This window comes from Tenrec ecaudatus, chromosome 10, assembly GCF_050624435.1.
Source record: "Tenrec ecaudatus isolate mTenEca1 chromosome 10, mTenEca1.hap1, whole genome shotgun sequence".
Lineage (NCBI taxonomy): Eukaryota > Metazoa > Chordata > Mammalia > Afrosoricida > Tenrecidae > Tenrec > Tenrec ecaudatus.
Window position 1 is genome coordinate 16705615 of NC_134539.1, and position 15641 is coordinate 16721255.

Here is a 15641-nt window from a genome sequence, read left to right on the forward strand (position 1 = left end):
CTGAATCTCTTCTTTATGACACTGCACTTGGTTGGCAAGTGCAAATGCCTTTCATATTCTGCCACATTTACTGAGTTGAAGCTTGTGGGAGACTTTCGGCAAAAAGATTTAGTTATTTCTGAGGCTTTGAAAGAAAAAGGAAAGTGTTCAGCTCGATCTTCAGTAAGAAATTTAAGAAGAAACGCCTCTCCTCTTAGCAGGGCAGTGAACCCCATTTCCATGGAGAGGGTGCAGGTAGAGAGAACCAGCCTCCACCAGGGTCTATGGCATGCCGGGCACCTCCCAAAGCGGCTCCTCGAGGAAAACGGCTGCTTCTTTTTTTTCAATCCGAGGAAAATGAACTTCCCAAATGAGTGTTTCTCATGACGCATTGTGTGTCAGAGAGATGCACAACAATACAGCCCACCGGAGGGCGGGCAGGGAGAGAACCCCTTGGGGAGAGACACCACCGCCCGTTCACTCAGTGCGCGGACCCCCAGGCGGATCATTTGTGGCCGAGATTGTAAGGTGACGGTGGCGAGAGCAGTGGCCTGTGACTTTCTAGGGAAGAGAAGAATAAATAAGGGGCACACAGCAGCATCGTGCTTTTGTGCAATGGCAGGCTTGCGCCCCCTGGAATCTAGCGCCCATCACAAGAAATATTTAGTGCTCCTTGTGTCATGCAAAGGAAGCTGCGTTGGCTCCTTGGCCAGCAGTGTGGAAGGCGGCGGAAGCGAGGGGCGTCGGTCTTGTAGTGGAGGACGGACAGGTCAGCAGAGGCTTCGGCCACGAGGCCTCGGTCTGAGGCTCCCTTAGGCCTGACAGTCTCTCTCCTCCGGGTACAAGGAGACCGATTTGCGCGATGCCCGTCGCCCAGCAGATAGGGAGAACCCCAGGGGCAGGGACGAGGTGACGTTTATCTTACTACCAAAGTTTTGCTTCAAGAGGGCACAACCAGCAATTACTCAGGAGAGGGATTTCTTCGGTTTGCATGCTTTTGAGGGAAAGTAACGGAGGTGAGTGCGAACGGCCTACTGATCTGCCGGCTCTACTGGGAAACCAGACTGTGCACGCACACGCGGTCTTCCCGCTCATTTAAAATCCAGGGGACTTCACTGTATCTAAAAGGATTTGAGAGGCCAGGAAGCTGTGGGTTGACTTCAAAAAAAGAAAAGATGAAACTGTTGAGGTCTTACAAAGAAATGCTCTTCTCTTACTTGCGGATAGTATTAATGAACTGTATTTGACAGCTAATTATATTAGGGAAAATATACTAATAGTTATCTTCAGCTGGTGTTAAGTGGCTCATTTCTTGGAGCGATTGTCTGGTGAAATCCTGTGCAATTACTGAAAAGCTCTCTCTAAAAAAGTTTCCCTTGTAAGTTTCAGAGCAGAGAATACTGGGGGGAATGGCTGCTGCTAAGCTGCAAAGGTGCTAACCCGAGGCCGTCGCGCGCGTCGCCTGCTTCCGCATCCTCACCTCTGTTGCTAATGTATGCATCGGCTCATCAGAGGTAGCTCGTGCTAATTTATGACGGCACACCTGTACAGGCCTGGAAGTCAGGTAATAAGACAAGCAAAAACTATACGTCTCTGCTTTTTAGCTACAGCTACCCAGAGGCCTATAGAAGGACAAATTTAGTTCTGAAGACATCAGCAGGTTTTAATAAACCAAATACAGATGTCTTACTCCATACAAATCAAGAAGTTTCCATGTTTAAATCTGGACTGACTTAACTAGCATCCAAAGAGAAGGCTCACACCTAGCACCAATGGCTGCCTCATATTTATTTATAAATCACCCTAAGCAAATATTTTCTTTTTGAATTTGTTCATGGGGAGGAATCACCGATCCACACATCCAACTTAACTTTCTCCTCAAACGCGAAACCAATCCGTGGTCACTATTTCCAGAGCAGAACAGAACGAGGATGGTGGAACTCATTTACGGTGAAAACCTCAGAGACGGCGACCTCTTTCTAAGAAGATCGTCCAAGTTTCTGGGCACAGCATCTTCATTTTGGTCAGAGGGATTTTAACAATGTGAAATGACTGTAGTAGGCATAATGAACTTTAATGTATTACCCAATGATAAGGACCGTTAGGCCAGAGGACAGCAGGGTACCTAGATGCTTTCTAAATAGAAAGAGAAATTGATAAATGGGATTCCCCACTCAAAGATAGGCGATCCATGGCCAGTCAACCCTCTTGGGATACAAACCAAGTCCGAAGATGAGAAAGGACTACAGGGAAACTAAACCGGTGGCTGTCAGTTGCCCCTGCCTTATGGTGACCCCATCTCAGAGCAGTAGGGCGCTCCTGGGGCCGTCAGTGGCTGGTTTGGGGGAAGCCGACTGACAGGTATTCTTTCCCAGGTGCTTCCCAGGGAGCCTGCCCTGCCGGCAGCTGAACACACTCGCCAACTGCACCACCCAGGCAACCCCACTGGAAGCCCGGCTACTTGTGACTACGGCACTGCCTTCAAAACCATTGCTTTGATGATAGGTTTCAGGGTAGCTACTTTGGGGTTCTCCTCCCCAGGGAGCACTCATATGCCCATTTCAAAACTGAGGGCTAGAACAGAAGTTTCTATTCTAGGTGGTCAAGGCCGGCCTCCTCTCCCCTGACAGATCAGCACCCCAGTAACAGAGAAGTCAGGAGACAGGAGCTAAGAGGAAGGTAATAGTTAGAGACCTGCAAGTCTGGTGTTCTATAGGAAAGGTTATGGACATCCACTTGACTCCTTTAGCAACTGCCTTTTAGAATCCTCAATCTTTAGAGAGAGAAAATCGTTTCTGCGTCACTTCCATACTTCAGAATCAGTCTACCGCACACCTAGGGAATGGGACGAACTGGACTTTGTGTATGTTACCTTGCTCCTGTCGTGTCAGCCCCCCTTTGCTTCGGGATTGATTGAATTCACTCCCATTTATAACTCCGCATGCAAGGCCACCTTTGAACCTGTTTAGACGCCTCAGCACGAACAACATGAAAGCATGACTCCTCACCAGACCACACAGGAGCCTTCATCTGGAGCTTACAAAATCCAGAAAAACTGTCAGCAGAGACCGGGGAAGTTTTGTACACTAACTGCCAAATCTAAAGCCCAGCTCTTCACCTATTTCTCCTGCCACCTTCCCATTCTGCTTACCTGGAAAGCAAGCATACCACCCACTGAGGTATAGCCACGGGGTGGAATTGGAGAAAGGCCTGTGTGCTTATTCCTGTGAGGTGTTGTAAACACAGACGGGGGCGGGGGGTGGTGGTGCTTTTATAAAGAAAGAAGAGGCGCTCTCCCTTAGCTCTTGCACACACCAGGCCCCACCCAGAACCCCCTCCAGGCTCTACCTGCCCAAGGAAGGTGCTGTGGTGTCCAGAATGGATGGACGGAGGCTCTGGGGCAAGGAACGACGTAGGACTGAGGACAGCAGGCCTTCTGTTTGGGAAAGCCTGTTGTCTCAGGGAAAAGGAAGGAAGCCTTTCTCAGCTTCATGGTGAATCAGCAGGGGGGGAAAGGCGAGCCACAAACTTCCTGGGGTCCTTGTGACCAACGCAAACATGCTTCGGGAGAAGCAGAGATGTGGCCCAGGAGGCTCAGGGAATGCGGAGGAGATTCGATTAGAGGCTCACATTAGTTGATGAAATCATGATAAGAGCTGAAACAGGAATACCATCACATGTCAGCATCTACTCCGACCAGCCAAGGCTGGTCCCCTGCGTGCGTCACTGTCAGTCTGCTGTCTGTGGCAGCTGTGCTTGCATGACACCGTGGACTAATTCAAGCCACCGACTCAACGCATGTTTGCCAAGTCAAAGCTTTCGACCTGGGACCCAAAACAGCTGAGTATTCAAGAGAGGCTTTAGGATTTCTAATTTTTTTTAAAGGTAAAGCTTGCAGACAAAGAGTTAAAAATAAAGCCACTCAACAGTGTTCGATGGTTCCATTTCTTTATCTTCATTTACCATGTGTGATAAAACGCCAGACGTAAGAATTCAGGTGCGGTGTGTAGCCGTCTTCTGAGGGCTACTCTGCTCTGTGTGTGAACCCATGAGAATGTTTGCCCTCTTCTTCCCACCAAGAACGAGTCAGTGTCCAAATGGCTGCTCACTGCCAAGCTCACAATCCTTAGAATGAAAAGGGAGATCGAAAAATCCCTCTGCTATCGATGGAGTTTTTTTTTAAATCTCCAACGAGCCACTCTATCGAAGCATCTCCTTATGTTCGAGGACATAAAAACACAACACTGTGCTTGCTAGTGGTCGGACAGAAATGAAAGTGCCATCCGCGGGCGGTTAGCATCTTGGTCTGGTAGTTACTTATCCCGGTGTGTTAGGACTTCAGGTATTTTCAGCAAACCAACTACCTCGTGATAGGAATCCATGAAAATAAGCACAAATTCTGGCTTGCCTTCAAACATCCCATTTCCATAAATATTTTATGCCAGATTTCATGAGTCTTTTATTTTTGTTTTTTAAAAATCCAATGCATTAACTTCATTATCCCTTGTGCACTATTTCAAATTTAGGAGAACAAATCTGACTCACAAACGTTGGGGGCGAGGAGGTGGCATCTAGTAGTATGCTCTGTCATTCAAAGTCCAACTAGCTCATATGACGTGCTCTGGGGCTGTCAGTGATAAAGTTCAACTGCGGCGGGGGTGGGGAGAACCTTTCCGACAGCATATTATGCTTCACAGGATATTTCTAATGGGACACAGAACGCAATTCATGTTTCTTAGAAAGTTTGGACTTCTCTGATGTCAATGAAAGGATATCTATGTGGATCTAGATATGTAACTATTGTTTTAGGAAAGGGTTGCCCTTTCTAAAATAGACAGGTACTTTTTAGAGGCACTTTTAAGGTGGGACAAGCACCAAGAAGTGGGTATTGATGAGTGAGGATGGACTGCATGGCTGCGGCTGAGGTCGCACCATGTTATTCCTCTTTGCTCTAAACCGCGACTCTACAAAGGGCCACCACAGAACCACAGCGGCTACAGGAGAAAGGATGAGCTGGCGTGCGTGCGGCGCTGGTCGGCCACCTCTGACGTGAACAGAGCGCTCTGCTCGCAGATCTCACGTGTAGGCCAGCCACGCTGCTCCCCCACCAGACAACCGTGACACATTCCATTCCTATGACGTTTTGTTTGGGATTTTAAAAAAAAAGAGCCGTAGGTTTGAGACCAGCTGCTTCCGTTTAAGCCCGACTTTCTGCCCCACAGCTAGCATAGCTTGGGTGTGATGTCATCTGAGGGCCGGACATGAAACTAACATACGTGTGCGCTCGCCTCGCCTTGCATGCACAGTTCCCACGGGAGACTCCATTCTAGAGATGTGCTCAGAGACCCCGGGACATGAAACCAAGAAACCCACCCCACACACTTCCCCATTAACAACGTCTCTGGTCACAGTTTCTTCTGGTACTTTTCTCATCCTTAAAGGAATGCAAGGACACGCTACATACTCATGTAAGCAATGAGAACATTTCTGGGTATACCTACGGAGATGCAGGCTGTCTCGATGTCCTGGACCTATGGTTCTTTCCATCCGTAAATTTCTGTTTCTATATTGGATAAATATGTGTGTATGAAGAAAATACACTGGTTTAATTTAAAAAGCCACATGTCAAAGCAGAAATAGCTCTCTCTCAATAACAGAAACTGCGGCTTCTAAAGTGAAGGGTCATGGGGAAGCAGGGAACGGTGTAGTTAATGGTTACACACCTCGATGCATGGACACACGCGCGCGCGCACGGACACACAGCACACGGGAAACATGGCGTGCATTACTGGACAGGATGGCATATGATTCTGCATGCTTCAGCATCACAAGCACCGATCCTTCACGAGCATGGCAGCTTGGTTATCACGGTCACTGTGGACAATCCTCACAATGCATCCAAACCAGCTACGTCACGGTCTTGAACGTGAAGCTCAGCATGACCGACACTGGGACCCTCCCCACCCCCAGCAGGAGCAGCCAATGGGGATTTACTGACCTGTCCCTGCTGCGGCGAGAGGGGAAGGCAGCATTGCAGCCAGCCACCGTGCAGACGTGCATCTCTTTCAAGTGAACGTTCCTGTAGTGGAGCTTCACACTGTAGGAGCTTTTGAAGCTCTTCTTGCACACGTAACAGATTTTGGGGTCTGGGCTAGAACACAGGTCCCCTTCCGGGGAGAATTTCTGGGGGCTGCCATAACTCAGAGACGAAGCAAAACTCTCGTGCAGGGCGGCCATGCTGGCCCCGCCGCCACTGTACAGTCCGTACTGGCTCATGTAAAACATGTCGTAGGTCGGGTCTGCAAACTCTTCCTTCACCTTGATGACGTCCTGGTGGGAGGGCTCGCTGTGGTCCCCGCCGGGCCGCTCGCTGCCCATCAGGACCTTGTCGCCTACGTCGCCATGCAGGTGCTCATCGCCTTCCATGGATTCCTCGCCGAGCTTGGGCTCCGAGCACTCAGACTCATTCTCATAGTCCCGCTCAGGCTCCTGGTCCTCAGACGTCATGCTGTCGGCCCTCCGGATTTCAGTCCTTGAAATACACCGGGCCCTGTTATGCTTAGAAAAGTCCTTCACAGACATCCCTGGGCTCATCTCCTCTTGGGAGTGGCAATGATTGTCATGGCTCATGTCGTTGACCCCAGCCCCACCGTCAGTGGGGTCGTCGTCCTCATCGTCAAACTCGTCAGCCGTGTCGATGACTTCCTTCTCGATCTTCACGGGCATGCTCGACTTCCGCGGCTTCTTCTTGGGTGCCAGGTCGGCACCAGGCTCGTGGGTGGCCATCATCACTGCTGGCACGATTGGCTCAGAGGGTGGTGGTGGGTGCTGTTCCATGGGACCACTGGGTGGGATGAGGGGGCTGGTTGGGAGGGAGGTTGGGGGACTCACCATTTCCCCCGGAGTGAGTAAACTTCTATAAAATGGAGGGACTGGCTGGACAGTCTTCAGCCCAGAAAACACCAACTGGCTGGGGAGAGGATTCTGTAAGACAGGATCCAGTGGGGGGGTGCTGAAGCCCATTGGGGGCCGGCCAGGGCTTGTGAGCGTCAGATTTGATTTTGTGCTTGCTATCACCGGGGTGGCGGCGCCTGACGTGGCCCGGATTAAATCTTTGTCTCGGTTGTTCCTTAGCATGGGCATGTGAAGGCGGGGGTTGGGGTTGGCGCTGTGGCGATTCCGGCTCCGCAGGGAGCTAAAGACCATGTTGCAGCCCTCGATGGTGCACCGGTGCTTGATCTTCAGGTGCACGGCATTGTAGTGGATCTTGAGCGTGCCTTTGTCATAGAAGGTCTTGCCGCAAGCGTTGCAGAAGACCCTGCCTTTTCTGGAGGCTGACCCCATCCTTCTCATTCGGTGAATCCGAAAGGAGCTTTTGGGGTGCTCGGTTTTGGTTAGGTCACTGATGGGGGCAGAATTCTGAATGGGGGACACACAGGCTGGCTCTGTTTTGGGCTCCACGTTAGTGATGCTCGACAGGGCATTTCTATTGGGCGTCTGGTCATTCTTATAAGGGGTGGGCGACACTTCGGACTCGCTGCTCTCATTGTAGTCGTTCTGCGTCAAAAGGCTGGGTTCCCGCAGCCTCAGCCCCGGCTGCTCCAGCAGAAGGCCGTTGGGAGGCAGCCCGAGCAGCGGCGCTGAGACCGGGTTGATGTACTGGAAAGGAAGCAGAAACGCAAGGCTGTTGGGGATGTTTTCGAAGTGGTGGATGCTGGAAGGGTTGCTGTTCTCCAGGTGGGCGAGGAGGCTGGGGCTCCTCGTGCGATTATTGCTCTCGATGAAAGTCCTGATATCAGAGTCTGTCTTTGAAGACGGCACCGCCACCGCCTGCCCTTCTTTCTCCTGGATTGCCATCAGCTCCACAATGGATTTGGTCTCTCCGAACCGCAGAAACTGCTGCAGGGTGATAATCTCCTCTTCTCGAGACATGATAGCCCAGCGGTCCAGCACCTTGCCGGCAGCATCCTAGAGGCCACATCAAAGAAACAACAAAGACAAACACAAAAACTTATTGATGGTGCATAATTATTCGCCGTGCATTTGAAGGTGCTCTGCCTGCTCCTGGAAGGCAGGGCCTCTGCGAGAGCAGAAAACGGCATGCGAGCCCTGTTAATACCCGCTGACCCACACAGCAAACTTTTCTGCCATGCAAATACAGTAATTAGAGTCACAGTTAGGGAAACAGATTGAGTTTGATAACGCCAGAGCAAACAAAACACAGACCGCCGGGGCTCTGTGATCTAAAACGCCTCCAATACTGCCACTTTAACAAAAGTGATCTATGTCCTAGGCAACTGTTTAGCACACATTAGGATAAGATGTGAGCGTTCGCTGAGCCACCCACGCTGGGTGCAAAAAAACATAGGGGGTGCCTTCAGCCTTATTAAAGAGGGACACCATGGGAAAGGACTGAGGACATTTGGCAAACTTTACTTCTTCAACACAAGTAGACGTGACGCTGGATTTGGCGACAGAGTCCTTTCCGGAGGACTGATGTGCATTTCTGAGTCCAAAGGTGAATGCAGCAGCATTAGCCCCCTGCTCCACAGCGGTTTTTTCTTCCTCTCCACTGTAAGGGCTACCATTGAGTATCGACTAACAGTAGGCAACTGTATAAGGTATAGCAAGGCAAAATGCGCCTGAGAAAAGTCATTGAGCTCTTCCTGATAATTGATTGGAATCCTAGGATTCCAAGTTTGATTTAGACTTAAAAGTATGTGGCTTTTTATGGTCTGGTTATAAATGACAGGTATAGATGTTTAGAGAGTAACTGTGTGATGGATTTAGAGAGAATAAATGTGTGAAAATGTTGTCTCTTTAGCATCCTCCTCTGGTAGCAGGGGCAGTCCACAGAGAATGCACATCAGTAATCACCAGACTACGTGTTGTTAAATATACATTAAAAAGCATTTTACACTTTCATATTTGCTAGTAACTATGAGATTTGCCTGGAGGTAGAACTCAGAAATCCTACAATGCAATGTCAGGCAATCCATTTCAGCATGGATTGAGACCACTCTATTCAAGCACTTAAATAACGTCTCCGACATTTTCTACGGCACAGTTTCAACCAAGAGGACAAACCTCTTGGCAGCCCTCTGTGAGCGACACTGGTGCCCACCTCGACCATCCATTTAAGAAAGCAGGAACAAAAATGGCAAGGCAGGTTTTCCTCCTAGCTGGAGGCGTCGTAACCTTCCCGTGGGAAAACCCAGGAGATGCACCTTTACCAGGTGATAGAAGTTACCATCTCCACTAGTAAGACTCAAGCATTATGAGGAAGGGCCCAGCACCTCCACTGTGGTGCACTCTTGAAGGAAGCGGAGGACCTCAAATGTAATTGTGAGAAAACACTAGACACACCGGAATCGAAGGGTCCCATACAAAACAGTGGCCAGAACACTTCAAAGGGTTGAAACCAAGCAGTATTTGGTAAAAGATAAATTTTCTTTCTTTTCACTGCCATCTCGTCAATGCCAACTCAGGATGGCCAGATAGGGCAGGGGAGAGCTGCCTCTGTGAGTTCCAAGACTGGAGCTCTGTAAGGGGGTAGAAGTGCCAACTTTCTCCCATGGAGTGGCTCATGGTTTCAAACTGCCGACCTTGTGGATTGCAGCCTAACCTTGTGGATAGTAGCCCTAAAAAGAAAAAAGAAACTGTCAGACCATTTTAGGCCCTGTGAATCTTTTAAACATCCTTATTTGTTATTATTAATAAATTAAAATATTTTATAATATTAAAATAATAACTATTGTGTCCAGCACATTTGTACATATGTTGCCATCATCATTCTCAAAACATTTGCTTTCTGCTTGAGCCCTTGGTATCAGTTCATTTTCACCCTCTCTCCCCCATGAACTCTTAATAATTCATAAATTATTTTGTCACATCTTACACCATATGTTGTCTCCCTTCACCCATTTCTCCATGGTCTGCCCCCCAGGGAGGAGGTTCTATGTAGATCCTTTAATCTGTTCCCCCTTTTTCCCTCACCTTCTCTCCACCCTCTCGGTATTACGTCTCACCACTGGTAATTTGTTCATCTGTCCTGGATTCCCTGTGTTTCCAATTCCTATCTGTACCAGTGTACATCCTCTATGCCAGCCGGATTTGTAATAAAATTGGGATCATGATAGTGGGGGGGAGGAAGCATTCAAGAACTAGAGGAAAATTGTATGTTTCATCATTGCTACACTGCACCCTGACTGGCTCGGCTCCTCCCCACAGCCCTTCTGAAAGGGGATGTCCAATTTCCCACAGATGGGCCCTGGGTCCACTCTGCACTCCCACTCATTCACAATGCTATGGTTTTTTTTTGGGGGGGGGGGGTCTTTGATGCCTGATACCTGATCCCTTCGACGCTTTGTGATCTCACAGGCTGGTGTGCTTCTTCCATGTGGGTTTTGTTGTTTTTCAGTTAGATGGCCCCTTGTTTATCTTCCAGTCTATAGCACCCAGATTCTGTATCTTTTGACAGCTGGGTACCATCAGTTTTCTTCACTGCATTTATTTATATAATATACAAATACATACTTGTAACATTTTTATTTATTTTATTTATTTATATAACATGTAATATCTGGCAACTTATGTACAAATGTGCTTGACACAATGGATGGATTGTGATAAGAGTTGTACGAGCTCCCAATAAAATGATTTAAAAAATAATAACTAATAGGCCTTTTAAAAATTAGCAGGGACTAAAATGATAGGACCAATAAGTGTAAGATCCGTCTTAGACATACTAGACCAGGGACATGAGTTGGGGGGGGGAACATAATGTTTGAATCAAGGCTGAAGATTAGTTAATAGTGCAGCAATCTTAATTTCTGGTTACAACAATTGTACTAAGGTTGCCTATAAACTTCCACTAGGGGAAGTAGAGTTTGGAACTAAGGGGATTATACTAGTTTTGAAATAAAAAATCTATCTCCTAGTGGATAGCTTTTCTCAGGCTTTGGATAGAAGAGTGTCCCTGATCTGTAATGGTCTGAATCATGACAGTGAGTTTGAATCTAAAGAGATGCACTGACTGGTAAGTGGTCGCTCTTCTTAGCTAAGCCCCAGTACTCTCAATCATTTCATGTACAGTGTATCCGTCCATCCTGGCCACATGCTTCTGTAAGGCCACAGCCATGAACTCCTATGAAACAGTTCTACTCCGCGCAGTCAGGTCACCATGCGTTAGACTCAAATTGACATTAACAAAACAAACAAACAAACAACGCACTGTAGATGTGTATCGCTGCATGAACTGCCAAGCAGATGCCCCTCCCCAACCTGGGAAATAAAGTGTTCTTCAGCTCCAAGAACGGACTCTCAGCTGACTCTGCTCGAGAGTGACATCATAACACGGGCATACTGGCTCACCCAAGTGACCCCGTGATGGCCATCTGAGAACACTTCTCACCGATACCAAAGGTCTCCCTACCTCCTGCTTCTCCTCCTTCCCCTTCTTTCTTCTTCCCTCCCTCCTCCCTCCCTCTCTTTCTTAAGTGATGAAGTGAGGGGAATAGAGATGTTTAGGTCAACAGAGAAATAAGTTGTGATTTTATATAATCTTATGGCTTGTGAAGGTTGCCGAGATGCTCGCTAGGGACCCAGGACTTGAACCTAGTGATCCTGCTCCAACATCATTGAGTGTCTCCATGGTTGGTACCTGTGCCGACTGCCACATTGCGACCCTACTTCCCAGGTGAGCACGCTGAGTTATGACAGAAGGTGTAGCCCAGGGCTGCTCTCTAGAGCACTGTGTCATTGCTCTGTTCTACACCATCTTTCTTTTTTTACATCAATTCTCTTCACCGTGGATTATTGCTCCAAACTGGTTTGAACTGGTTTAGCTATCGCTGATGAAGCAAAATCCGAAAAGGCCTAACATTTTACAAACTAGGAGAAGTGTAACAATATCTGGAACTTGAAAATTTGCGGGTCAAAATCCTGGGATGAGAGACTCTGAAGAGGTGCACTGGGCCCTTTCAAGAGCCCGACACAGGAGACTGGATTACTAGCAGCACGGTCAGCTGCCATCTTTAAGCAGGGCACCACTCTGCTGCTCAAGAGACAGTTGCTACGCAATGTGTACACAGACCTTGCTTTTAAAAAGGGAGATTTAGATGCTAGTTGAGAGCAAACCTGTAGTTTTCCCCGTTTTTGTTCATTCATTTCACAAATCCGTGCCTATCCCAGTCTCACTGTTGGCGATGAAGGACCAGTCTGAAGCTTTGTGTCCTCTGGCTGTGCTCTCTCCCCTCTCTCCCCTCCCCTCCTCCTATCTGAGCTGTCCCATCTTTCCCAGGTAGCCTGCACTGAATCTGCACATCGATAATGTACTTACACAGCTGGAGGCCGCTGGTATTAAAATATGCCCTGGAAACCATAGCAACTGATCAAACCCACCCGCGGCATCTCATTTCCATCACCTTTCCGTCTTCCTTCTCCCCGTGATGCACCGATATGATACCCATATGGTTTCTCTTTCCTCCTGGCCTGCCACAAGGCCAGCTGCTCTCTCTAAACCCACCTCCTTCCAGCCCCTCCTAGTTCTCAGTAGTTGTCTTGGTTACAATGGAGATGGCTAAGCGGAAGAACTGAACTCCCGGTGGAAGAGGTTCAGGTAAGCAAGACTTAGCACTGAAGAGGCTTCCCTGGTAGCGGTCAGAGACTCGGCAGGTTATAAATACATGTAGCACACTCTCTTTGCAAACAGATGTATCTAGGGAGTCACTGAGTGGGGGCCGTTGTCTGAACCCAGCTACCGTTGGGGTGCCACCCAGGGCTTTTACAAAGCCGCCACTGGCCGCATTCCACCAGGGATCGCGAAGGCAATCCGCTTTACAAGCAAGCCGAGAAACTGCAGACAGTTGACTTCCTCGCTCAACAGCGTGCGCACAGCTGCAGCGCCTCCTCGGAGCCCGTGCAAAGGGAGCCCGGGTGCTGCTTTTCCGAAGACCCTGCGGTAGCATCAAGCAGCCGGCTCAACCCTAAGGTGCATCTGCTGTGGCAGGCGTTTCTGTGGAGGGCCTGCGTGATGGTCAACACAGACCAGCGTCAGTCTGGGCACTTACACACACCAAAAGAAGGCCAGTCGGCAAGTAATTGAGATGAATGCTTTGGAAACCTTTGGAGCAATTGGACACTGTTGTACTCACCGACTTATTAGGGGATATTCAGATACTAAGCCAAGACTGATTAAAGAGGTGGCTGGTGCTCTACCCTCTGGGCCCCCTTGCCAACTAGATTACCAGGGTGAAGGAGGGCCACAAAAAGGATAAGGTGCCATGACAGAATGCAGTCAAACACGCAGACGCTGGAGCTGCCAGTGTGAAGAGGCTGTCAACCAGTCCTTCCTGGGGCCCCGGTCTTCTGTGAGTCAGCAATCAGCCAGGGAGGATCAAAAAGAACCTGGTCACTCCTGTGCAGCCTATTAGTCGAGTCCTTGGGCTCTCCTGTTCGGAACAGGCGGCAGCGACCTCCAGCCATTCAGGTGGGGCATGGTCTTTATAGAAGGAGGAAAGCACGGCTTGCCCTGCTGAGTGGAATGTAAAGCACGATGACAAAACGCACTCATTTTCTCTGATAATGACTTACTATACTGTTAAACTGAAAGATGGCCAACTCCCAGGAAGCCACACTTTACTGGGTTCAGAAAAAGTATCACACTTTAAAAATATCTACATCTCAGCACTGTGCATGAAAAGATTTTCTGTCATTATTTTGCTGAAGTGGGTGATGGTCACTCAGTAGAAAGCCGGTGCTCAGCTTCTGTCTATCTGCCGCTGCAGAGAGATTTTAGACAATCTTTTTGTGGTAGCTAAACAGTTTCAGTTGGGCCCTTTCTTTACATCAAACACCTAACGGAGACTTGTAACTTAACAGAGTCAAACGTGGTTCATGGATTACTTTATTTGGGGCAGAGTGATAGTACAGAAGAGAAGGAAAAAACAAAAAGAGATGAAACATCAGATCACAGTAAAAACTTGGGGATAGCTAGATTGTCAGGTGACCCCAAGACCAGAGACTCACCAGACCAAGAAGGAGCCCACCTGTGTTCTAGGTGGGGAGATAACCATGTCGCATTAAGGAGATGCAATGGGTTTCTTTCTGTCCGTGAGTGGCCGTGAGAAAGGACCACAGATTACAGGGCAGATCTAGAGCCTATTTGCTCCTTCAGGGTTCACGTTACTGGGAAATAAGCAGCCAGTGTACCTGTAACAGCCAGGCACAGCGCGATCTGAGTTTCTAGCCCATTATACAAACTTAATTATAGGAGCAGAGTTTAAAGGAGAACCCTAAATGATGAGCTAAAAAAAAAACCCAACAAGAACAAAAACCAAGCTGAAGCTAATTTCCCCTTTGCTATCATTTCAGATGCTTGAGAACACACCTGAGCTATAGGGGTTTCAGGCCACCTCGGAAGACTTTGAGTTCATGTCAGATTTGCGCAGTGTGCTTCTTGTGAAACAGTTCCATCACAGCTTATTGTCAATCTATTTTGGTGGCCACTTTCCCATTTGAATTTTCTGTGATTTCTTCTCCATGGTTAATTCCAATTTTAAGGCAAGAGGAATGGGCTAGTTGGAAGGTGTGCACATTCCTTAGTGTCAAAGCAGAGTGCCGCTCTATCAGGTACAACTGTTGAGTTAAAAATGGGCAGAATATTTGCTTGTGCACCCATTTTGTCTTTAGAGATTGTGCTGGGAGGGTGAGCATCACCAAATGTCAGGTTGTTAGAACAAAGGGTTCTTGCATCGAGGGACGGTATGAGCAGAGGTCCGTAGTCCACCCACTATCTCAGTGTCTTGGCATATAAATATATGTACATATGCAAGACCCTACTTTAATGAATTAATGTATTTACATACATACACAGCTATTCTTATATCTGTATCCACAGCCTCCTAGATCTTTCTTCTGTTTCCTCTGACCTTCCTCCTGCCTCCCCATCACACTTTCCCTACTTCTGCCTCTGGTTCCCTGAGACTTCCTCCCACTATCATGACCCCAGAACTGCCTTTCACTGCAAGCTAGACTGGAGCATGTGCCCAGGTACGAGATTAGAGCTCACGGCACATGGAATCCAGGAACAGGAATGGGACTACCAATACCAGAAATGTAGGGGTAAGGTGGGGAGTGGAGGGGAGGTAAGGGGAACAGATCACAATGATTGACATAAAACACACACACGCACCCACACACACACACCCTCCAGGGGGACAAGCAATAGGAACCATGTGAAAATCATAATTTATAATTTATCAAGAGGTCATGAGGGTGGGGGTGGGGAGGGAGAGAAGAAAGAGGAGCTGGTACCAAGGGTTCAACAGAAAGTAAATGTCTAGAAAAGAATGGCAACATATGTATAAATGTACTTGATACAATTGATGTGTGGATTGTTATAAGAGTTGTAAGAGCCCCCAATAAAATGACCTTTTAATAAAAAAATTAAAAATGGATGAAACAACGCTACTCAAAACGTAAGCCATGGATTTCCTCACTGCTAGATGCTTAAGTCATAAGCATGAACAAACTGTGGGCTATCTAAAATAACAGAATATTGTTGCGATGGTGGGTGGGTATTGTATTGCAGGTCAGCAGTTCACAGGGCCAGGGACCCACTCCATGGGTGGCAGATGGGGCATGCTCATCCCATGGAGATT

General features: G+C 48.2%; 1 protein-coding gene across 15 annotated transcripts in view; it reads right to left on the reverse strand.

Moving 5' to 3' along the window:
- The window catches only part of BNC2 (basonuclin zinc finger protein 2), a 460115-nt gene that overhangs the window by 18819 nt on the left and 425655 nt on the right, over positions 1-15641 (reverse strand). For 9 of the 15 annotated variants that reach the window (XM_075559954.1, XM_075559947.1, XM_075559953.1 and 6 more), the window contains 2 exons: positions 5978-7947; positions 5477-5542 (listed from right to left, as the gene is read on the reverse strand). In XM_075559954.1, coding sequence (XP_075416069.1) covers positions 5477-5542; positions 5978-7947 — 2036 coding nt within the window. The remainder of the gene's footprint in view (positions 1-5476; positions 5543-5977; positions 7948-15641) is intronic. The other 6 variants (XM_075559949.1, XM_075559946.1, XM_075559945.1 and 3 more) reach the window with 2 other exon arrangements.